We start from the raw sequence: 24,770 nt of genomic DNA on the forward strand, positions 1-24,770 counted from the left end.
ATTTGTGCATGTATCAAAAGTAAGGAATTCTTGATAGTTTGATTTTGGTATCGTTTTAATTTTGATTGTGTGTTTTTTTTTGCACCCACTGCCCTACTTCATAAAGCTACTAGCCAAGCAGAAGTGTCGAACTTGATGGAAAATGAATCAAAAGTCTCAAAACTAGTAACAGTGATGCATACATTTACTAGAAACCCAGAGACTTAATGTGCAGAGTCCAGTGCAGTATTTTGTTAATATCGAGTGAATCTTTTGTCTACTTAGGTGGTCTTACCTATACATGTTACTAAATTGTGGATTTTTCATTTATTAGTCCCGTCTGAATTTTGTTATTGTCAAGATAATGTAAACTGTCTTAATTTTGTTTACCTACATGTATAACTCTGACAAAATATTGTTTGCACCTTAAATGATAAAATATGTCTCTATCTTTCATTTGCTTGAGGTGTCCTATCAGCACTGAAAGTTTTTCATTTGCTTAGGTGGTCCTACCTGCACTGTAACAAAATGTATTAGTTTCCTTTTGCTTAGGTGGTTCTATCAGCACTGCAATAATGTGTTAGTTTTGCATTTGCTTAGGTGGTCCTACCAGCACTGTGACAAAATGTGTTAGATTTTCATTTGCTTAGGTAGTCCTATCAACACTGCAACAAAATGTGTTAATTTTTATTTTGCTTAGGTGGTCTTATCAGCACTGTGACTCCCAAAGCTGTCAATATTTCATAGATGGTTGTTCTTTCTGTTTCTTTCTTTCTGACTACCAGCATGATGTCGGTCATGAAATCAATGCTGCTAATAAACAATGGCAGATGAACTGTTGGCAATCTAAAACAAACACAAACACAAACTATTATTGATACAAAACATTGATATAATTACACTCACAGGAGGGTGGTGTCTCTTGTAGGGAGTAACTCTCAAGTGGCCACACTCACACGAGGGTGGTGTCTCTTGTAGGGAGTAACTCTCAAGTGGCCACACACTCAACCTCACTCAATGTTTACACTGTCTTTTGAGAGTAATTATAACTTTCACCTCAGTGTTACATGTATCTGTGACTCTGGTGACCTTTTATACTCCCGAGTTTCATTGATTTCATTTCGATATATATATCCATGTGATAATTAGCATAATAAAACAGAATACTTGCTTTTCCAGTGATGTGAACTTTTTGATGTGTATTGATGAAAAGTTAAGATTTTTTTAATGAGTTTGTGGGTAGTTTTTGTTTTTTTATATAAATAAGTTTACTCCATGTACCAAAGATTACAAGCAGGTGTCCTCAGTAATTTGTTTTATTTTAGTTTTACAGCAGCAAACAAGTGTTTATTAGTATATGTACAACTCAAGATACAGCGCATGGTAATTTTAGAGTCTGACTTGATCAGAAAAAGACTTATAAATAAAAAATGTAGTCATATCTAAATTTGTTAACTGACGACAGCATTTTGATATGTTGAATTGTGTACAGCCATTGGTGGCGCTCTAATAGTCCACAGTGGAAAACATATATGTTGAATCCTATACAGCCATTGGTGGCGCTCTAATAGTCCACAGTGGAACACATATATGTTGATTCCTATACAGCCATTGGTGGCGCTCTCATAGTCTACACTGGAACACATATATGTTGAATTGTGTGCATCTGTTGGTGGCGCTCTGATAGTCCACACTGGAACACATATATGTTGAATCATGTGCATCCGTTGGTGGCGCTCTAATAGTCCACAGTGGCACACATATATGTTACAGTTGCTATGAATCCCAGGTCATTAAGAGCGAATTTTTTATTCACATTTGAAAATTAGAAACCGACAACCCCATCTTTCTGTAAACAATAGGAATACATTTTGAATGAATGGTAAAGTCTATTTCACAGAGTAATGGTGATGTTTGGCTATCTTGCAGTCAATATGACGACTCTGAGAGGCAACTATTTTGAGAAAATTCTTAAAACTAAACAATATATTATACCTTCAACCTGCCCCGTTTTCTGTTTAAAAGGAAAAACCTGCCAATGTAAAAGAATACTGATTGAACATATTTAAATCGTGAAAATTCTGTATGTCGTGATTGGCATCGACAAGGAATGTCCAAATGAATGTATGATTGAATGAATGAATGAAGTGTAATAATTATATTAGCTGCAGAACACATATCAAAAACACACAGCATTTTAACTCTTTTTTACCCCACAATAACATATTCAGATGTGTGAAAAATAACAAGATTTGAAATTAAAAATTAATGGCTAATATGAGGACAAGTAGTTGTTTTGCACACTTAGAAATTACACTACACTTTTACCAAGTGTAATCTTGTTAGCTATAAACTATATCTATGTATTTTGTTAATGTACATGTTTTTGTTATTTTTAACTGTTTGTTATTAATTTGTTAATTTCTTAATATTTGGTTTCGATTTGTCTTAGTTTTTGAAGTCCAAAAAGTGTCTGGTATTTTGTTTATTTTCTTTAACCAGTTTTAATATTTATTTTATGTAAGTTTTTATGATTTATTTTTAGATTGTATATAATACTGGTGTATAGACAGTAGAAGAAGCCTGTAAAATGTGTATTCTCCAGTGTCTATAGTTGTAGTCTGTACTAGGCTGGTATATAGACAGTGGGGAGGCATGTAAGATGTGTATTCTCCACTGTCTGTAGTTGCAGTCTGTACTAGGCTGGTATATAGACAGTGGAGGTGGCTTATAAGATGTGTATTCTCCAGTGTCTATAGTTGCAGTCTATACTAGACCGGTATATAGACAGTGGAGGTGGCATGTAAGATTCTCCAGTGTCCATAGTTGCAGTCTATACTAGGTGGGCATATAGACAGTGGAGGTGGCTTATAAGATGTGTATTCTCCAGTGTCTATAGTTGCAGTCTATACTAGACTGGTATATAGACATTGGGGGAGGCTTGATGCGTATTCTCTTGTGTCATTATTTGCAGTCTATGTTAATGGGATATCAGTTTCAACAGTTTGAATAATTCATTTTGACTGTAATTACATCGATTGGACCTTTATTGATGTTTCTCACTGCAGCTATTGTAATATCAACATAAACCTTAAATTAAGGACATTAAGTCATCAGCTTCCCATCCACAAAATTCAACCAAGAAATCTTCTCCTTACACTTCATTATACCAATAAAATAATGTATTGTGACACCCATGGAGATGACCTACACAATTGACATGACCCTTGACCTCATCATTGACATAGTATATTACCCACTGCTTGTATGACCCATGACCTCACCATTGATATGCAGATGTAGACACTTGACTACATTGATACATCAAATGATCTTATGATTTAGATGACCTGTAACCTTGTCAGTGACATATTTGACATGACCTATGACCTTACTGTTGATATCCAATGAAAATCCAGTGTATTTTGGGGACCCAAAAGATTAAATTGAGGAGGAACGTTTATTTATTGTAAAAAAAAATAAACAAAACAATATTTGACATAAATTTTCGTAAAGTATAAAGTGCATGCAAAGGTACATTCTGGCGAAGTACAGTCAAAAACCAGTTACTCTTTTGGCAAGTCACCTTTGGTCCCCAAAAGTAAGATGCCACATGTTCAGTGGACAGAGACAAACTTATATTGATTCTTAAAAGTTCCTGGTAGCAATGACAAAAAATGTAACCATGGCTATTGATATATGGCATTTTTGTCCTTGTCATGGAATGATTAAAGTGTGATATATTTGACAACAATCAACCCCTCAATCCTGATATTATGCGTACAATGCACCTTGTGTACAAAATTAGTGACAGGGGCATGATGGAAACATAGCTGTATGGAGAAATAATAAACAGGTGTTCTATTCCAGCACACTATAGCCTGTTAACTGCACTGTTGAGATACTTGACCGTTAGCTGGTCATAACTCCTAGCCCTCACATCTTCCAGATTTTGATGTGAGAGTTAGGAGGCAATGACCAGTTAACGATGTATCTCAACAGTGCAGTATACAGGCTAGTTAGTATACATGACTTTGTAATACTGGTAACTGATGTTTTACAAGGTTGTATGCATGTCTGTGTGTAGACTGATGGACTTGATGTTGTTGTTGTTGTTGTCACACTTGTTAACCATTGGTTTTCAAGGGAGTAAAGGAGTGTACACAACAATAAACATGTCAGTCTGAGTCTCATCTATGTATTGGGTCAAATTCAGCAACTACTTTCACTGTTGTCACTTTTTAACCTAGGGTAGAACAGTACCATTGTGAGCAAGACCAGCAAGATGGGGAACTATCTCTAATCATAGTCATATATATATAGATTTGTGCAATAATTCCCTATATTATTAGTAAGATGATTTATGGACAATAGGGATATTGTCTAAAGCAAAAAATTTGAAAATTGATTTAATTCTGGCTGTGTTTGGTATACTAGCTAGCTTGCATGTATGTATGTGACGTGACAATGCTGTGTGCTAGGTTTAATGACTTCAATTTTTGTTAACCCACAATAGCTTGATATCAAATCTATATCCTGGAAATAAAAGTTTGGTTTATCATAAAGGAACATGTGTTATGTTGTCTTTTTGTGTTGTTGTTTCATTTTTGATTCCCACACATCATCATACATGATTGCATATATAGTCCTAGCTGGGAGTCCTAGGTAGGTGTACACATCTCCATTTGTCTCCCTGTTGTAATAACAGCTTCAATTGTATGTTCTCCCAAGTACAAAATCGTTCATGTAGTACTTTCGAAGAGCTACGATTTCTGATATAGTATGTATTTTGTACAAATGCACAAGATCGGTGAGAGAATGTTGATGTATGCCCTCATTCGGCCAAAGTGAAAGTATTTCAGTATTTTGTTTTTCATGACTACCAGCAAATCACACAGATTGTAACCAAGTTATAATCACAAACTTTTAGAGTAAGCCTTGCCTCCTAATTTTAAATATTACATTCTATGATTTTTTTTATTAGAATGACATTACATACTCTCAGGCTAGCTCTGTTCAGCAAACAGAGATGTACTGTATATTTTCTCCCCGCCTTCTTTTTTCCTTTGATTATTAGAAGAGTTGATGTTCACTTCTTTTTTCTCTACTGTAATGTATATATTTTGTGCGATGGACTGAGGCCTTAGAATTTGAACTGAAGCAAAACAACAACTACTGTTGTAGTGTTAAATATACTAACTCCAATGCAAGTACATTTCTATAGTGGAGTCCATTCCCTGGTTTCATGCAAAAACACATATGTCTATATTGATTAAACCACAGACCCTCCACCGTTGGTAGAGGTAACATTCAACAGTAGAGGGTCTATGATTAAAAACATAAAATCACAAAACAACAAGCACCAAGTTTTACTTTCATTTTTAATATTGAACATTTCAAAACAAAGCCGAAAAAAAAGAAGGCAGAAACGGTTGCTCATGGTAACAAGATGTCAGCCTGTACGAAAGATGAAATTATTATCATTTTAATATAATTACAACAAATACAAAACAAAACAAATCTTTCTTTACAGTAGGAACTTTTTACACCACAAAAATGTTGAAATAGAAGTCGTTAAATAATCTTTTTTAAGTTTGATTCAACATCTTGTAATTACTAAGCAACACATAGTAAGGAATTGTGATTTCTATTTGGTTTTCAAATATAATGAAAAAAATTGGATGAAAATTAACACCATGATCAAATCAAGCAAGTGATTTCATGCATACAATTCAATTACTGTTCATGATTTGCGACTCAAAATACATTTTTTTCTTCCTCACACAGCCCCCATATATCACCTAAGTTTCCCAAACAAATGACTAAGAATAGAAGACACAATCCCCCCCCCCCATTACATATTATTTCTGTGTAACTCGTCTATGAAATGAATTTATTTCAAGTTTGAACATAAAGATCAAAGATTAACGATACCACTAGAAAGGTTGCATGTTAAAAGAAGCATCTATACATCACTGTTGTACACCTCAGACCAGAGAGTCTGAGGGTTGTACAAATGCTTGATTATCACAACAAATACGGCTGCTATTCAGTAAAACAAATAAAAATAATGCATGTACATGTATATGTCCTTTGTTCTGCATTACTTATGCCAAAGATGTGAAACCAGTCACTTTTATTTACCACAAAGTCATTGCAATATGCATGAAATGACTCAATTTTGGTAACTGACCTTGAAGGCCAAGGTCAAATGACTAGGGCTGAAATAAAGGTTGCCCCTTAAACTACAGGCCTGGGGTAGACACTAGAATAGGATCACTATGTATTACTGTAAATAGTGGTTCAACAACAAATATATTTTGGTCAAATTAGATAATGTTGGGAAGTAAAGTGACATATATCTACCTAGCACCTTTATAGCATTTCATCTTTGTGTCAGGTTTGAATGAAATCAGCCTTTGTATCTTAGATTATATATAGGTATGCACATGGTTAGACAGATGGAACCAATTGTAATAAGCCCCTCAGATTGTGCCTGAAAGGGGTGGGGGGGGGGGTTTAAACAAAAAATAGTACTGATAGTACAGTAACTCAAAGAGACACACTTGAAGCTCCAGAAATTGTATCTAAGATTTCTGACTTCACAATGGTTTGTGTGTAAAAGCGCAAATAAAAGACACATCCTGGAGCGCTGACATCTGATTTTCAGATATCTAGACTCTTGACTAAGTGGTTTTCATATATATATATATATACATCCTCCACCCCAACACACAACTATACTTAAAGTTCGATATGTTGCACTGAGTATACCAAAAATATTTCAAAACATGAGGCACCATATTCTAATTTAATAGTGATACCATTCATTATTTACAACCTACCACAAAGAAACCAGAATCAAAAAAAAAAAAAAAATTTCTTTCACTTTTTTCCAGTTTGTGTATAATTTTTTTTACAAAAAAAGAGAAAAGTAAAGCCTTCCCAGTTATTCATTTTGTTGTACATTATTAAATACAACAAAAGTTAAAAAATAGGAAGTCTTTCAGTCTTCAACAAAGAAATAAACTGTTGAATTCAACTTTGAAAAAAAAACCAAATAGACCACTGACAATTTGCATCAGACTTTGTTGATATAGTGTCACAGTATATTTACAAAAGACATACTTTTTTGTAATGACCAAACTGTTTGTCACAACTCAGACACATCACTTTAGTCATTTAGTAACTAGCGAGTAAAAAAAAAAAAGATAAATCAAAAACATTTCTGATGTTCACAAAAGTACTAATTATAAAATATTAATTAAGTAAACCTATGACATCATTTCAAGGTCTAACAATGCCCAAAAGAGTTCAAATGACCCAGGCTTGCACAATAACATTTTATTGCCTGTGAGGGCGCTATATATATATATATATATATATATTAGAAGCCAGCTCAGGATTATGCATATTTATATATATCAGCTTAGTAAATGCTTTGTTTCAAAACACATACACAATGAATAGTACAGGGTTATGTGACCAAAATAATAACACAACTGTTAACACTGAGCAAGCAGCCTATTTTCAAGGGGGTAATAGACATAAATACTCATCTCAAAAGTACAGTGGGAAATTCAGAGAAATTTGATCTCCAACACTGATTATATAAACATTACAATCATACAAATACATCGCAGCGAAATTTACAACAGAAAAAAAATTAAAGACATACAATGGTAAATGTATCACAATAAAGTACTATAAACTTGTAATAACAACCCAATGCCTATATTATTAGCCTTTCTTACAATTTTTTGCTATACTATTTTTTATGAAAAAGTACAAAAAGTACAAACATTAGTTAAGATTACAGAAAAAAAAGACTGATTTTTTTATATGTGAATGTTACACTTTGAGAGAGAGAGAGAGAGAGAGAGAGAGAGAGAGAGAGAGAGAGAGAGAGAGAGAGAGAGAGAGAGAGAGAGAGAGAGAGAGAGAGAGAGAGAGAGAGAGAGAGGGGGGGGGAGGGAGAGAAAGACAGACAGAGCGGGAGAGAGACAGGAAAAGAGAGAGAGAGAGAGAGAGAGAGAGAGAGCATGCAATGAATATGTAGTTGATGGCTGTACATTGTATTTTACATTATACATGCACGACAAGACTTATGATGCCATGCTGAAGATTCACAACATGTATCTTTATGTCATTCAGTGATGTCAACCTTGTGATTCATGTCACTGACAGACTCATTAAAGTGATATGGGCCAACTTGAGACACTTGTTATCTTGATGTGAAATACTTACTTACAAACCCAGAGACTTGTCTATCTAGCTTGACACTGTTGTTTGACAGAAGGTTCATCATGCCAGATAGCCAAATCTCTGGACTAAAATATAAAAGCCATATATCATATTTACAGCAATTTGCAACATGAGACAAGTGCACACTCACATAGTATCATATTTATGATAATTTATTGATTTGTTAATTTATAAGTTATTAAACTCATAAAGCATTACATTTATACCGATATTATCTCCATATATTGTTGACAGGTTTATACCTATGCATTTTCTCTAAAAAATCTTGATGTCAACAGGTAGACTGAAAGATTCACTATGGCACATCATATTGCTGTCTCTTACGCCAAGCTGCAGCAATGTGGTGTGCCAACGACAGTAAATCTTCCAGACTACAATTTTGGGTACATCCAAAACTTACATCAGTAATTCTTTGCATTGTCTGTGTAACTGCCATGCTACAGATCTCATGATTATTACTAGAGACAGCAATAACATAACATGAAACAAACATAACACATAAAGTTGTTCAGATGTCCCTTTATGTCTATGTGCCAAATGTATACTAGCAGCAGAGCCCAACGTGGATATACCTTCGGTTTTGCTTCTATTATGATGTCAAAAATGTATTTTCCTGAACACTCTGTTGTGAGGTGCTAATAAAGCCATCATCAAATCATTACATCAGGTTTTCAAATTCATAAATTTTGATAAAAAATGTTAAACAAGCCTTCATTGATAACATAGTCCCCAACCAATGTGGTGGAAGGCAAAGTTATTGTGCAAATTTGAATGGCTTCTCTAGATACAAAACTTCATAATTTATTGACCAATTTGCTATTTAACCTTGAATATGGAGGCCAGGGTCAAAGGTCCAGGTATAAAAAGAAAGCTGACCTTTGGAGCATAGACATTTAAGTAGAGTCTTTGTATATTCAACTTCTTGAGTTAACAATAGAAATAATTTTGGCCATTTCACCTTGAAAATATTTGTCAAGGTCAAAGGTCTGGTCTCATTAGAAAGCTCATCATTGATAATGTGAGGGTAGACACTTAAATGGTGTCTGTATATGTATCAAACTTTTGGAGATAACAGGCCATTCGGCCATATTTGATTTAGTCACAAAACAAAGTGATGTGCATATGTCTCACATAGCTTATAACCTTTGTGCCTGGTTTTGTTGAAATTGGTTGGTGCATGCCAGCGATATGAGGGTGAATGCATACATGGACAGACAGAAAGACAGAACCCAATGTAATAGCCCTTTCCTGGTGGTGTCAATTGGGGTTAAAAATAATCTCCTTCTCATCTGTAGTGCATTATATGAATTTTCACTAATCCTAGCTCTATAATATAATCTTCCAGATTCCTGTACAACATCTATTAACACAGTTTCTACAAGTTTTAGACTTTAGTCTTGGAATGTCTTCATTTTAAATATCACAAAATAGTTTCCCATTTCTACCATATACACAGACGTATGTGCCTATCAATTTCTATTACAGGTTTCTACCATCTACAGAAATAAATGGTCATTTCCTATACTGCGCAATCACATCAAATTTTACATGTAGTGCATATAGTTGCATTGAGTACGAAAGGAAATGCCACTTGAATAATCAGCTGTATACTTATACACGATCAGTGGAAAGAAATACTTGAGATATACCAAAAGTAACTAGACCCTAGCTGAGAAGTCACACACATAATGTTGAATGTGTGTGTGTCTCACTTGGTTTTTGAATCTTTTTATAACAATCGCTTTCCTACCAAAATCATTGTAAGAAAATATTTCTTTTTAGCCTGGTCTATCAAAAAAAATCCATTTTTTGGACAGAATGACAGAAAATATCTTGATGTATGGGTAATATCAAAAAGTCTTGTTTATATAAGGGATAAAATCTACAAAAAAAACGCCACAAAAATCTATCCCTCCCTATTTCAATGTATTTCCTTATAAGTCTGGTGGCAAGAGGTCACCATAACTCACCATGCTAACCTGACCTTTTGACCTGCCATGACCTGCAATCTGACCTTAGGGAATTACACTCAAGTCACCTCTTTGATGTGGGTAGACATGAACAGGGCAAAGTATTCTTGTTTTGTTGTTTTACATCGAAGCTTTGGCTAGTAGTTACTTTTCTCTCTCTATCAACATTCACGATCAATTAAAGGAATATTTATGTTGCTGTTACAACAATACAGTTTTTCGTAGTACAAAACATCGCACCACCACATTTTACCAAATACAGCTATTCTACTGAGTTCAATAGTGGGTAATCATAAAGACCACACAATTTGTTGGATCATTATCACCCATATCATTGATATATACTTGATAGCAAAAATAAACTTTTTTTTTTCATATGTGCTATTGATTTTAAGTATAACAATCATTAGACTGGGAACCAACACACTGGACTTTAAAAAGCAAACAAATACAACATGATAACAATATTGCTCATTTCTACTGCTTTCGTTCACTTTCACTCATTAGTAAAAAATACAGCAGTGTCAGCACAAAACATAAAAAAAATCATAAATGGCATCACAACCTCCTTAATTTTAGTCATTACAACAAACTGCTTACAGTGGCTGGAAACTCTCCCTTTGATCAAAGCAGCAGTTGGTTACACAACTGTATTTCATGTATGTTGCAAAGTGAGTGCATGACATCAATCAAGGAAACACCGTGTACACAGTTGGCTACAACCGTATATATTGCTAAGTGAGTGCAAGACACACACTTCAAAGCAACACTGTGAAAACAGTTCGCTATGACTGTATGTTCCACAGAGACTGCAAGACTTAGAGTGATATCAAACAAGTTAGATTAATGGCCTCATATTTGTTCTGAATCTGCTGTGAATTGACAAACTTGTGATTGTGCTGTGTTTTTATTTTAGACGGAAAGTGAAAACATCAAGGGCATTAAATTATATTACATCTTAATTTCAAGCTTGAAAATCTTGTCAGTTCCCAATACAGAAATTTACATTTTAATAAGATGTACAAGTGTGCTTGAATCACTTTTAGTGAACAAATCTATCAACTGAAAGTATTAAAAGTCATACATGGTTGTCAAAAAACTGTTGCATACTTAATGACTGAAAGAAACAAGAATAAAAGGAGAACTTGTTGCCTGAGGAACACGTGATAATTTAGAAAAAACTTACGACTAGAATGAAATGTTACCATGGCAACCTTTTTGACAAAGAAATCAGAGAATGGAAAGTCAGTCTTGTAGGGAAACAAAAACTCTGGATGCAACTTTCTCCAAGGAAAATTCTTTGTGAAGCAAACATTATGTTTAGAAAGGTTTAACTTCTTTCAAAAGTTGACCTCACAGAAATACAACTCATATTTGAATTCAAAGAATAAGTGAAATGACTAAATCCTCTTTCTCCCAACTAGTAGTTCCTTGTGTACAAACAAATACCTCCCTGGGAGAAAGAGAATCTAATGAAACAAAAACAGTGACACTGCAACAATTATTATGATTGCTTGATAATTTGATGAGGGTCATTCTTCTGGGCAGGTTTCTGTGTGACTGCAAATTATGTATTAGCCAATACACTGTATGTACTCCCATACAACAGCAGTGAGACTGTATAAATGTAAATGAAGTTATTTCAGTTGACCTCCGGGTTCACCTTCTTGCCATAAGTCATGCAGAGCGCATGATCTCGTATGTCACCCCACCCACCATTGGGTTTGGATGGTTTGGCAGTTAAAGTCCTTGTCTTCTGACCAAGACGCCATTCTTGGGGGAACAAATACTTGTGATTTTGTTGAAGTAGACTTTGTATGTGTTTTACTTTCTCTTCCACATTGCACTGTTTACCGTTATGATGAATACCACTGTAATGACAGAGAAATTGAAAAATGAGTATTCATGAGTTTTATTAATATTAGTATGGCAAGCTGGCTATCGGCTAACTAACACAGATACAAACTAAAACTGTTATTGTTCCATGTGTTAGATTACTTATAAGTGGATGATAGTGGTGCCTCATGTTGGTATAATCACACTGTAACCATAGACAGTGGAGATTTTCCACTCTCTTTCCTGTAATCAAGATAGAATACACAGGTTGGGTTGAATATATACCCACCCACACATTCAAAGAAAACTTGCTATCAGAAACACCACTTGTAATCAAGATAGTGTAAACACTGAATGAGGTTGAATGTGTAGCCACTTGAGGAACACCACCCTACTGTGAGTGTAATTACATCAATGCCTGTTGGTACCTGATATCAACATGTAGCAACAATAATATTAGTTTGTGTGTGCGTGTACGTTTCCTCAAAAGTTGCCCTTCCATTTTTGTTTATGGGTGTATCTCTTGAAAGACATAATACCTGATTGTAAATGTATACTGTAACCACTTTCTAAAACCACTATGATAATGAATATCCTGGAAACCAAACTGCTTGAACCCAGGAGATTACTACAACTGTCTTAGCAAGTAAAGCTATATATTCTAGATGGTTAGTTCAGGACCATAGCTCTGTCAGATAACTGCTTTTCATACCCAGATTTTAATCCTAATCAGACACTGATCGACCATGAAATAAACATCATTAGTTTTTGTGTTCTATTCTTCCATTATTTTCATCAGAAATTGCTTTCATTAACAGAAACACTTTTATTCCCCCCCCCCACCAGGGAGGGGGGAGTGGCTTCAAAAATAAATCTTGATAAGTTGCAATAAAAGAGCCTCTACTGAATTACAATTACTACTTGTATACATATTTGTTCTTAGATTTAGAGGAATCCACCTAAGCTAATCCCCCCCCCCCCCCGTACTTATCACAAAGTTAACCCCCTAAAAAGTTTGTAAATGTGTAAACAAACTATAAACAGTGACAAAAGATTTCCCTCCCCCTGCTACTATGGTACACAAACCAAGGCAGACACTTTGATCAGCCTGTTCCCTATACAACATCTTTGACAATTTCTGCTTTTGCTTTTGCTTGCTACAAAGCAAAACACCTTGTGGTTATCACACACAGGTCAGTATGGTACCTGATTACATAGCTTAGGATTAAATTAGAATATGAACCCCCTAGTCTCCTCACAATTGACTACATATCAGCTCCCTAGGTTCCTCATATTTGACTACATGTCAGTAGAAATGTCGCCTTTGGGGTATGGGCCTACTTTGTTGGCGGGATCATGGCAGTTTCCTCGACCATAATAACAAACCGTTGGCAAAAGAGGTAAAATAAACATGTCAGGATATCTGGCTTGCCAATTTTTTAATTCCAGTGACATCAAAGTGTCATGATCATTCAACATTTGTCAAATCTTGACATACATTGGTACATACCCAATGGTAAAGTCTCATGCTATGACTGGCCACTATCCAAATTTACCCCCCCCCCCCCCCCCAAAAAAAAAAAAAAAAGATTAACTTGGTTTTTTTTTTTATATGGTAAATATTTCAAACTGGACTCATAGGATGAAATGTCTCAAATGTACACAACTGTAATTCATCTGTATTTTGGTGGTGTTTTGGAGCCTCAAGGCATTTTTCGGATGAAAGGACAGCATGCTGCTAAAAAGGTTATGGGAATGAAAGCTCTGAAAATAGCTGTTGGTGTTGTCACAACTCCAACAGTCTGCCTACTACAACACAAAGCACTTTCTAATTCAAACCTCGGGTAGGAATTATTATACTCTTTTGTTAGCTTTAGAGAAGGATATATCTTAACATGTGATGAAAACCCTCTGTCTGAGGCCAGTAAACTTTCTTTACATTGTACAATCCCGAGCTTGTCACGTGCGTGAGGGTATTTTGACATTCATTTGAGGTAGGAGCCAATAGGACCCTGGGTAAGATACCTACGTGAGATAGGAGACAGGAGGAACCGGGGTGGGATCCCTATGTGTTTGATACAAAGGTGTCCTATGTGAGGCAAGGGAGGAGCCATATGGATCAAGGATAGACCTAAACAAGTACAATGACCAGATCATATGTTGACAAACTTACCATTCTCCTATATGGAATACCCTTGGTGATTTCACAACTAAGGCCATCAAGGAGCTAGACATACAATTCTTACTGATATGCTGTAATGTCCAGTCCCAGTTATAATCATCAAAGGTACAAAACTCCTGTCAAATAAACAGAATTTTTTGTGCGTCAACGTATTTATACACTGGATGTTTCCATCTTGTTTGTACTGGTGTGAATCAGGAATACATTCTTGTTATGGAATATTCGCAACAAATGTGTATTTGGTGGGATTATTATTTTTATAACATTTGTTCCTATTTATTACCATTTTAGCTGAAGCGTGTTTAATCATCTAGTGATCAAGTCCTATCAGCAACTCATAAAAATCACCAGTTGCTGACAAATGATGAAATGCTAAATGTTTTATTATACTGTCTACACATGGACATCAAGTTAGTGTACATGTATACAATGCAATCAATGAATAGTAGACAAGTAATTCAGCTAGTAAGGATTCAACTGTTTCCAGACATGCCTGTCAAATTTGAACCGATGAAGAATAGCTCAAATCAACAACTTCCTAGTCTTCAAATAATACTACATGAAGGTAATACAGGAACTTAACAAGGGAAACATCACTCCAGGAAATAAAAACACTGCTTCTGGAGAGTCATAAATTGTGCACAATTGCCAAGAAACATCAAATTGAATCTTGTTTCACATGTATTATCCTAGTAGTGGTCAAGTGATGCATCATGGGAGTCAGTATGCATATTAGATGAACAATATATATTTATGACTCCTAAGTGCTTATTACCTTCACATGCATAATCATGTATAGTTACTGTTCATCTTATAGATCTTTTAGATTAAGAAGCCACCAATGTTTGTACAAATACTACTGTACATCTGACAAAATCTTCTATTTACTTACAGACATGAGAGTCATTGGTAGAGTAAAAATTCTACATAACATAAATATTCTGGTTCTATATTTGTGATACTTAGAAGATCATAAACAAAAATATAAAATTTTGATCTGACTTTGAATTCCTTTGTTTTTGCACAGATTAATATTACCTCCATTACTTGGCTGCCATATTGAAGCAACACTTCAAACTAGTGTTGACAGCCAGATTTGATATATGTACTAAATAGAGGAGCAACCGTACACCAAGTTCAAAAGGTCAAGTACTTGCACAGACAGTAAAAAAAATAAACTAACCCTAGCACAGCCTTGCAGCTTGTTGAAAGTAGCTCTGTCTAAGGCCATACCCATGTTATGTTTACTTGAATGCCATATAACAGCGTCAACCTACAAAAAAACGTCAAAAAGTATGATATAGGAGGAAGATGGCACAAGTGAAACCACAACATAAGACAGCTGAACGCTTTAAATATAGACTAGGCTTGTGTTTCTCTATCATTAGTAAGTTACTGAGTGTCAGGTTTCTCAGGTCAACAGGGCAGTGAATGTTTTGAAGATCAAGCTACACACTATCAATGTGTATTCTTCCTTCTCAGAACACCCTGGTTAGGATTTCAGCAACCATTTTTCAGATAACAAGAAAGTCTATTATGATCTGTTTTGGTTTGATATTTTTAAACAGATTTTTCTTGGTGATGGAACACTATAGAAAGATACCGACACTGGATTTAGTTGTTGTGATATCATTGAGTGACTGGAGGGTGAATGAGAGCTGTTTAGTTGAGGATAGCCAGGTCTATGTACAATGTCACTATTTCATTGTGTTATAAAGTAAAATCTTCAAAGAAATATTCCAATCACAACATACTAGTATAAATAAACATTATCACAATCAGGGCATGGTATAAAATAGTGCAAAATTTAGTTTTATTCACCTCATCCCATACCACAAAATTCAAAGGAATCTACCCTACCCCCCCCCCCCCCATTCTATTTGTAGTGTTGTAACCCTTCCCAACCATGAAAGTTAAAGTAAAATTCAACTGTTAACACCCCCCCCCCCCCCTCCACATTATTTTAAATGTAATTTTATAACCGGTCCTATAAATCTTACTTTGTTACAGAAAGTGTAGTTTCCTCATCTGAACTCCCTCCCCATCATCACACAACTCAAAGTTATCACCACCACGATAGCAAGGGCAGACAATTTCATCTTACCTTATTACTTCTATCTGAGTAATGTATGGCCTTGTCATATGTTCCTAGTGTTAAAATATCACACTCTGGACAAGTACTGCAATGGTAGAAATAGACACAAAGGGTCAGTTTATAACATGTACATTTCACTAATGTTAAAATATCACATTCTGGACAAGTACTGCAATGGTAGAAATAGACACAAAGGGTCAGTTTATAACATGTACATTTCACTAATGTTAAAATATCACATTCTGGACAAGTACTGCAATGGTAGAAATAGACACAAAGGGTCAGTTTATAACATGTACATTTCACTAATGTTAAAATATCACATTCTGGACAAGTACTGCAATGGTAGAAATAGACACAAAGGGTCAGTTTATAACATGTACATTTCACTAATGTTAAAATATCACACTCTGGACAAGTACTGCAATGGTAGAAATAGACATGAAGGGTCAGTTTATAACATGTACATTTCACTAATGTTAAAATATCACACTCTGGACAAGTACTGCAATGGTAGAAATAGACATGAAGGGTCAGTTTATAACATGTACATTTCACTAATGTTAAAATATCACACTCTGGACAAGTACTGCAATGGTAGAAATAGACATGAAGGGTCAGTTTATAACATGTACATTTCACTAATGTTAAAATATCACACTCTGGACAAGTACTGCAATGGTAGAAATAGACATGAAGGGTCAGTTTATAAGATGTACATTTCACTAATGTTAAAATATCACATTCTGGACAAGTACTGCAATGGTAGAAATAGACACAAAGGGTCAGTTTATAACATGTACATTTCACTAATGTTAAAATATCACATTCTGGACAAGTACTGCAATGGTAGAAATAGACATGAAGGGTCAGTTTATAACATGTACATTTCACTAATGTTAAAATATCACATTCTGGACAAGTACTGCAATGGTAGAAATAGACACAAAGGGTCAGTTTATAACATGTACATTTCACTAATGTTAAAATATCACATTCTGGACAAGTACTGCAATGGTAGAAATAGACACAAAGGGTCAGTTTATAACATGTACATTTCACTAATGTTAAAATATCACATTCTGGACAAGTACTGCAATGGTAGAAATAGACACAAAGGGTCAGTTTATAACATGTACATTTCAATATTCTGTTGTAAGTACTGCAATAGTAGAAACAGACCTGAAAGGTCAGTTAAAACTGAACAAGTACATTTCACTAATTACATTTCTACAAACTATACATTACAACTCTAAATTCAAAGCTGTGGAAGGATCCATTTTGAATGACACACAACAAAATTCTCCAAATCCTATCAAAAGTGGAAGGATGTGCTACAGACAGATTGAAATCTGCAGGCTTGAATAAAAACATGTATTTTATCGTTTTGGAACCATGATTACGTACGGTACAAGCAGAATAGATTGTTTTGTTCTCTTTGTGTGTTGTGTAACTAATTTTTAACTTCCAGAGAGATCCAGAGAGACCTCTGAATATACATTGTATATCTCTGGACACAGCATGGGTTAGCTCTCTTGCAAAGTCTTTTTGAATACATAAAATAGTACAACCCCCCCCCCCCCCCCCCCATCAGAACATCAACATCAGTACACACAGCCTGGTTTCATAAAACTAATGGATGATAGTGGATTAGATAATTGTTGAGTAGATACTGAGAAAACACATTTTCATTAGTGATTCTTGTACTAACAAAATAGACGTCTTTAATCAAAGTGGAGTTGACATGTTTTTTACTCACTGGTGAAAATACTTACATAAAACCTTGATTAAACTAATGTTAATGTTGATGCATGCTTTCGACAGCATCATCTTGTGGTGTTGTTAGTACAGTTGTTAGCATAACACTGTAACAGGGGTTTACTAGGCTTTTTAGTATACTTTATGTAAAATTATACGTTATCACAATATTCAGACAGTATGCCTATACACCAGCTTGAGTTCTGACAATAGTAAGTGATACTCCAGAAAGTACAACACAACTGGAATGCGACCAAAATAAACAATAAAATCTATGTTTTTAGTCCCTCATGGATATTACCCCTCCTGTTTTGATACAAGCTCACTTTGTATTGCTTTGGTGTGTGCAATGGTTTTCATTTCTCTAAAGGAGTCACCCCCCCCCCCCCCCAACATACAAGCTGTTCCTTCAAATACTAAACCATACTATCTCTGACTCTGTCTAGTGTGTAGATTACAGATAGTTTTGAAGTATTTTCTGGACTTCTTTGAAGCACATTCGATCAAACTTTTCCAACCACACACCAGCTGTGTTATTTCTGTGAAAATAACTTTTGTCTAAAAGTTGGTGAGATATATTATATTCTAAAACACGCAGTGACCGGAATATCAATAACTGTTATGTACTGAGCACATATCCACCTATTGTAAACCCTGCTGCCTTTCCTACTTCAAAACATGTAACCATCCGATGAAATTTTTCCATGTGTAATTTGCAACGTGGATACCATATTCCTAATGTATGTTTGTGGAGTGGCAATACAATAGGAAATCATTAAAAAGCTTCCCCTACTTTAGTATCTCATAAAATACATTTCTATACAGTATTACAAATATTACACATTTTCAGTTAGGAGAAAAATATGAAGAATTGGCAGGCCCATACTGTTTTCAACACGATCTCTATTGTAATGCAGGAAAACATATGTGAAATAGAATTAAAAACTCATGTTTCAAACAATACATATGGTTTGGATAATAGTTTGCCATAGAGAAAATTGTATAGCTTATTTCTTTACAACCTATAATGTATTTGCAGGAGATTGATTGAAACGTATGAATCAAATTGAATCAAATTGCGTGACATTACTATTAGCCAGAATGAGGAATACAATTACAACACCATCAGACAATCACACATAACTTACAGACCATAAAATTCCAATAAAATCACTACAGGCTAGGAATAAAATTGGTGAATTTAGTTGACTCATACTGTTTTCAGGACAATCAAAAAATTCATGACGAAGCAAAAGACACGTAATTATGGAGTTGTCTTTTTATTTATTTCAAAAAATGAAGGAAGTGTGGTTAGCTATTGAAATACTAGCTGAAGGGTTAATTTATAACCACCTTCATGGAGTTTACATTTGAAATGAAGGAAGTTCCTTCCTCACACAGTATGATGAATACAGAATAGGCCACTGTAACGTACACAATGAAACATTCACAATTAAGTTACCGACCATTACATGCACATAAATCCATCCAGGTAATGGAAACTAAATTCTGAATAACTGCACTACTTTACATTTCAAATCTCAAATATCCAACACAAGATATAATATATACATTTTTGTACCTGTTATTTTTGCATGTTACTTATTTACTGGGTGTTTCCCGTGCGAGCCTAAATGAGGAGATTGTTTGTGACTGATGATGACAATTTTTTTAAAAACCTCGACCTCTGAAGCATGATGACTACACTGATGGTATTTCAAATCCAAATGTGAAATGCTTGACAGAGTTCAAAACTATCCAATCATCTCGACTGTTTTGTAAGAAGTTGGGAAAATTAACAGGTCTTTGTAGAAGACACATCCCCAATCAAATACTTTACTTCTATGGGACTGAATGGTGACATGATTTAAAAGAAATTACATACAGCGGCAACAAATCAATACTAAAAAGTGTCTGTGATTTGTAGAAAATGGCTGGATTTTGATAATTGACCTTGAAGGTCGAAGTCAGGATCAGCAGTCTCAAATAATATAGGGATAGACACTTGAACGGAGTCTCCATGTATTAAAGTTTTTGAGTTATGCAGTAAATCATTATTGCTCACTACAAATATGGCTACCATTCAGTTAAAATTTACATGAGCACCAAAAGTAATGCAGACACGTATTATATATTTCTCTTCTTCTTTCTTCTTACCTTTAGACATGATTTTGAAAGAAAATGGCCACACATAAATGCTACAGACTCAGCAATAACCAAAAAATAGTTGACTTTGATAATTAACCCAGAAGGTCATGGTTGAGGTCAAAGGTCACTTTCTTATAAGAAAGCTTGCATGTGATTATATGGGGTTAGACACTTGAATGGACTCTCTCTTTCTCAATGTGTTGAAGTTTTTGTGTTATACAGTAATATATTGATTTGATAATAGGGGGTTAGACACTTGAATGTCGTACCCCCAGTAGTATGTATTACAGTTTTTGAATTATGCCGTAAATAGTGATTTTTAACCTACAAGTTAATATTAGTATTGATTTGTTGCCGCTGTATGCATGACTGCCATTTGGTCATATTTGCATATGTCACAAAACAAAGTGACGTGCACATGTCCCGTATAACCTGTCACCTTTATGACAGGTTTGAAAGAGATTGGATATTCCATGTCTGAGAAACGATGCATTAAGGACAGACGCACATACGGATGTACGGAGCCCATCGCAATAGTCTCCTTTGTGACATATATATGATAGAATACTATTGAACAAGTAAATACAATGTATGGTTTACCTGATCAAACCAAATACTTGTACAAATGCAAAGAATCTCCCTTGTTGTGTTTTTTTTTACCTTGGAGGTTTTACATGTAAATAAGCTATATATCGTTAAAGACATTCAATCAAGATAAATTCGATTTGATAAAATCTTCCAATATGGCCTTTTTCAGTTGACAACTGCTTCCCTCGACATGTCACCTTTGCAGAATTAATTTATCCCAAGTGAGTTTCTCTGTGTTCTAATGATTACACTAACAGAACAAATTGTACCCTGCAAAATCTGTGTACAAGTAATTTCCCCTTGGTAATCATTTCTTTCTCATCAATATCCATTTTGTACATTTACGTCTAGTTTGTTTTCACAGATGTCTCGTTCTGAGATAATTGGCTGTACTAAAACATGTCATAAGACACAATTGCTACAAATTACTATTTAGCATGTCTTCTTAATTATTGGAATCCCATTTAAAAAGGCTCCTATAATTGATACCGTTGCTATAGTGACTGTTCTGTTATGTGCATATATAACCCATACTATCTGTCTTTCTATCTTACCGTATATTCATACTGTATTGTAGATTTCAATTTGTAAATAAGGAATTGAAATTTGAGAACTTTACCTGCCAAATTTATATAAGTTGTAAAATATATTATACATCATATATTAAACATGTATTGAATACTTTATATCTAAAATCAATTTCTGTACAAGCTACCTCTAACAACGAGACTGAGTTGGGTGAAGTGTCCACTTCTGTTTTCTGCAATTTTTTTAGCACAATATCCCAAGCAGTAAGGGTGGATTTGCATGAAACTGTCCAGAAAGGTTGAAAAAAAGTCAAATCGGGTAAATGTTTGTGTAGATCTAATTCAAGATCTGGATTTCAGTGAAGATTTCATGAAGCCATACTAGCATCAGGGAGCTCTAACTTGACCTTTGTGCATAACACCCCCCACCCCCCACCCCCCCCCCCGCCCCGCCCCACCCTTAAGACATCTTTCGTTGCACTGATTAAATACTATAATACTATTTTGATGGATATAATTCACGTAAATGGATTGGTGCAGGTTTATTTTACATTTACAACTATCTTGTATCATTTGACTACAGAAAATATGAGACAGCTCAACAACTATTTGGTTTTAATGAATGAACAGCCTGGTTTCATCTTGCATTTGATAATATACTGATCAACTCCCTGTCATCTTATTAATATCTTATAACATGTCACAGACAGTGAATAACTGAATCAATAAATTGAATTTTTCCTTCTACGCGCATCCTACAATATACAAGTAATGTAGCACAGAAATACAGTTTGAGATGATTATATCGTAAATTTTGCGCACTAGATTACTCTGTAGAAAGGTTTACATGTATTGTGTCTTTCTACCCCAGTACATAATGTTAACAGATTTAATTTCATATAATGTGTAAGAAATGAGAGCGTTCTCTTTAGACGTGGCTGCTAGGATACAAATGCTAACATCTCTTTAAAGCGCCTTTCATAGCATAAAGGCCACACACAAAAAAAATTTAGTTTCCCACATCACACTTGACACAATGTTCAGTTCAACGGTTGTAAAGTCTAGCTACAATCAATCTACCAACACAGTAATATTTTTGTGAGCACATCTCATAAAAGTTCAACGGATATTATTCATCTTTCTATTTTTGTATCCATTTTACGATATTTTATACATTCGTTTACAAGGCCAATTTAAAATGGTGAATCTGAATGTTTCTTCTATTTTTTATAGATGAACAGAAACCATCAAAAAATCTCCATCTTTTACCACAATATGATAATATTATATGAACTACTACTCCTTACCCCAGCCGTCCTCCACAGTGCATACATATAACAGTACTGAAATCAATTTTTTTTTAACTTAAGGCTTTCTTTTTGTTGTGACTAAGAAGTGGCATGTGTTTACCAAGTACATGTACATTCCTAGCAGATGCTAAATGGTGGCCACTAATTACTTATTTTGAAATAATAGGTGTTTCTGGTTGTCTGTGTTACTCTTGTGGTTTGTTGGTAATTTGTTTTGTCATGTATTCCTTTTTCCTTCGTATAAAAGAAACAAAGAAAGTGGGCATGTCAAATTAGCACACAGCGATGCACTCTACATAATGAAAATCCACAGATGAGTATATACATGTACATGTTGGGCTATTCGTAGGCTTATTTGCATGTCTCTATATACAGAAACACAGGCATAAATGCGTTGTCACAGATCCACAGCTTTTTGTAATGGGTCTCCTTTCGTTTTAAATAGCGATAAACAGAATATCATTATCAGTTAATACTATGATACAATTGGCCCAGATAAAAGAGTTAACATTATATACTATCACCAACAAGATTGGCACTGGTACTATGATTAATATCAATTATAGCTTTTTTATGTAAATTTTATTCAGTACAAATGGAAGTAAAATCACCTATAAAACAGACATAGTCTACTGTCTACTTATTATGTACATGTAATTTGATATTATCCAATTACTTAGATCATGTTACAAATTTTAATTTCAGTAACGAGGGGTTCCAATAGTAATTCAGATAGATTGCCATGAATACTGAAATTAAATATGTTCACAAAATTTGGACATAAAATTCTCTCACTGTTCAGCCAAGAACATGTACAGTCAACGAGAAATAAACTATTTTCCTAGGATATGTTTAATACTAATAGTGAAAATTTTCTATCAAAACATGTGTATTACACACTGTTGTGTCAGTGCAGTAAGGTCATATCTGCTATGCAATTGTAATATGTATAGGCACACACACACACACACACACACACACACACACACACACACACACACACACACAAAAGATACATGACAGAATTCTATTACACTTTTAATATATCTATTACATAGAAATAAGCCATAAGAGAGAGTGGAGCATATTGTCAAATATAAACAGTCTGGGATGTAATCAACCACAATAAATTGAATCATGGTACCATGGAAGGTCTGATGGATCATGTTGGGAATTCATTCGGTAAATTTTATCAATCGAACTATCTGTGCAGTCTGTAACTGATGTCAAAACTTTGTACTAAACACGTCCACACTGAAAGTCACCTGTTTAAGTAACCCCCTCTATCACCATGCATTTTCTCAGGTTCATTCATAATAAGCGTGAACCTGAGCAAACACATGGTGATAGAGGTGGTTACAAAGCGGCAATTGAAGTTTCGGCTTTACTTAAAGATAGGTACAAACTAAGTTGTTGTATGTGGTAGGTAACATAAAAGGGTGATAGCACTGCTTTGTTGTGTGGATAGAATACAATCCTGTAATCAAGATTGTGTAAACAGTGGAAGTACCCAAAAATGTACAATTCAAGATCAGAAACACCTGTGAGCATAATCTCATACCACTTTGTTTGGTGGCGGTCTGAGGTATTATAGCTTATCAAGTATAAGAATTATTACTATCATTGTATCAAACTAAATGTAACCACCAAATACCACAAGCTACAGACAGTGTCCATTCAATGCCAGCCTGCCCACATAGAAGTTTGCTAATTTGCTAAAACAGACTTGAATCATTACAAAAAAGTTTTGATACTTAATCTATACATGTAGCTACAATTTACAGAATAAAGACAGATTTTACTCACCTTTTTTTAAAAGTGTACATATCTTTTAAGGTGGATAAAAAATCTGGAACGACATAATGATCTTCCTCTAGTAACAAAACCAAGCCATCATGATTAGCTGTGGCCTGTAACCCTGTAAAGACGTGTTGAAGCTGAAAAGACCAAAAATGAAACATATTTTATATGTGAGACAAACTTGACATAACACTATATGTCTGAGGACTTTTCCTGATATTTAAATGTGTGTACTCTATGGGCATGACGGCTTGAGTGGCCATTCTGCTCCAAGAACTCCAGTGCCTTATACATTCGTAGTAGTGTTCTGTG

The 24,770-nt window shown here is 34.7% G+C and overlaps 2 protein-coding genes across 2 annotated transcripts in view; both read right to left on the minus strand.

Annotated features, from left to right (window-relative positions):
- LOC144446975 (deoxynucleoside triphosphate triphosphohydrolase SAMHD1-like) overlaps positions 1-24,770 on the minus strand; it is a 367,634-nt gene that overhangs the window by 130,191 nt on the left and 212,673 nt on the right. The window lies entirely within an intron of this gene.
- LOC144446743 (alpha-1,6-mannosyl-glycoprotein 2-beta-N-acetylglucosaminyltransferase-like) overlaps positions 11,632-24,770 on the minus strand; it is a 45,104-nt gene continuing 31,965 nt past the window's right edge. The window contains exons 4-8 of the mRNA XM_078136568.1: positions 24,465-24,595; positions 16,337-16,412; positions 15,416-15,505; positions 14,224-14,348; positions 11,632-12,085 (exon numbers count right to left, since the gene is read on the minus strand). Coding sequence (XP_077992694.1) covers positions 11,857-12,085; positions 14,224-14,348; positions 15,416-15,505; positions 16,337-16,412; positions 24,465-24,595 — 651 coding nt within the window. The 3' untranslated portion in view covers positions 11,632-11,856. The remainder of the gene's footprint in view (positions 12,086-14,223; positions 14,349-15,415; positions 15,506-16,336; positions 16,413-24,464; positions 24,596-24,770) is intronic.

This window comes from Glandiceps talaboti, chromosome 15, assembly GCF_964340395.1.
Source record: "Glandiceps talaboti chromosome 15, keGlaTala1.1, whole genome shotgun sequence".
NCBI lineage: Eukaryota > Metazoa > Hemichordata > Enteropneusta > Spengelidae > Glandiceps > Glandiceps talaboti.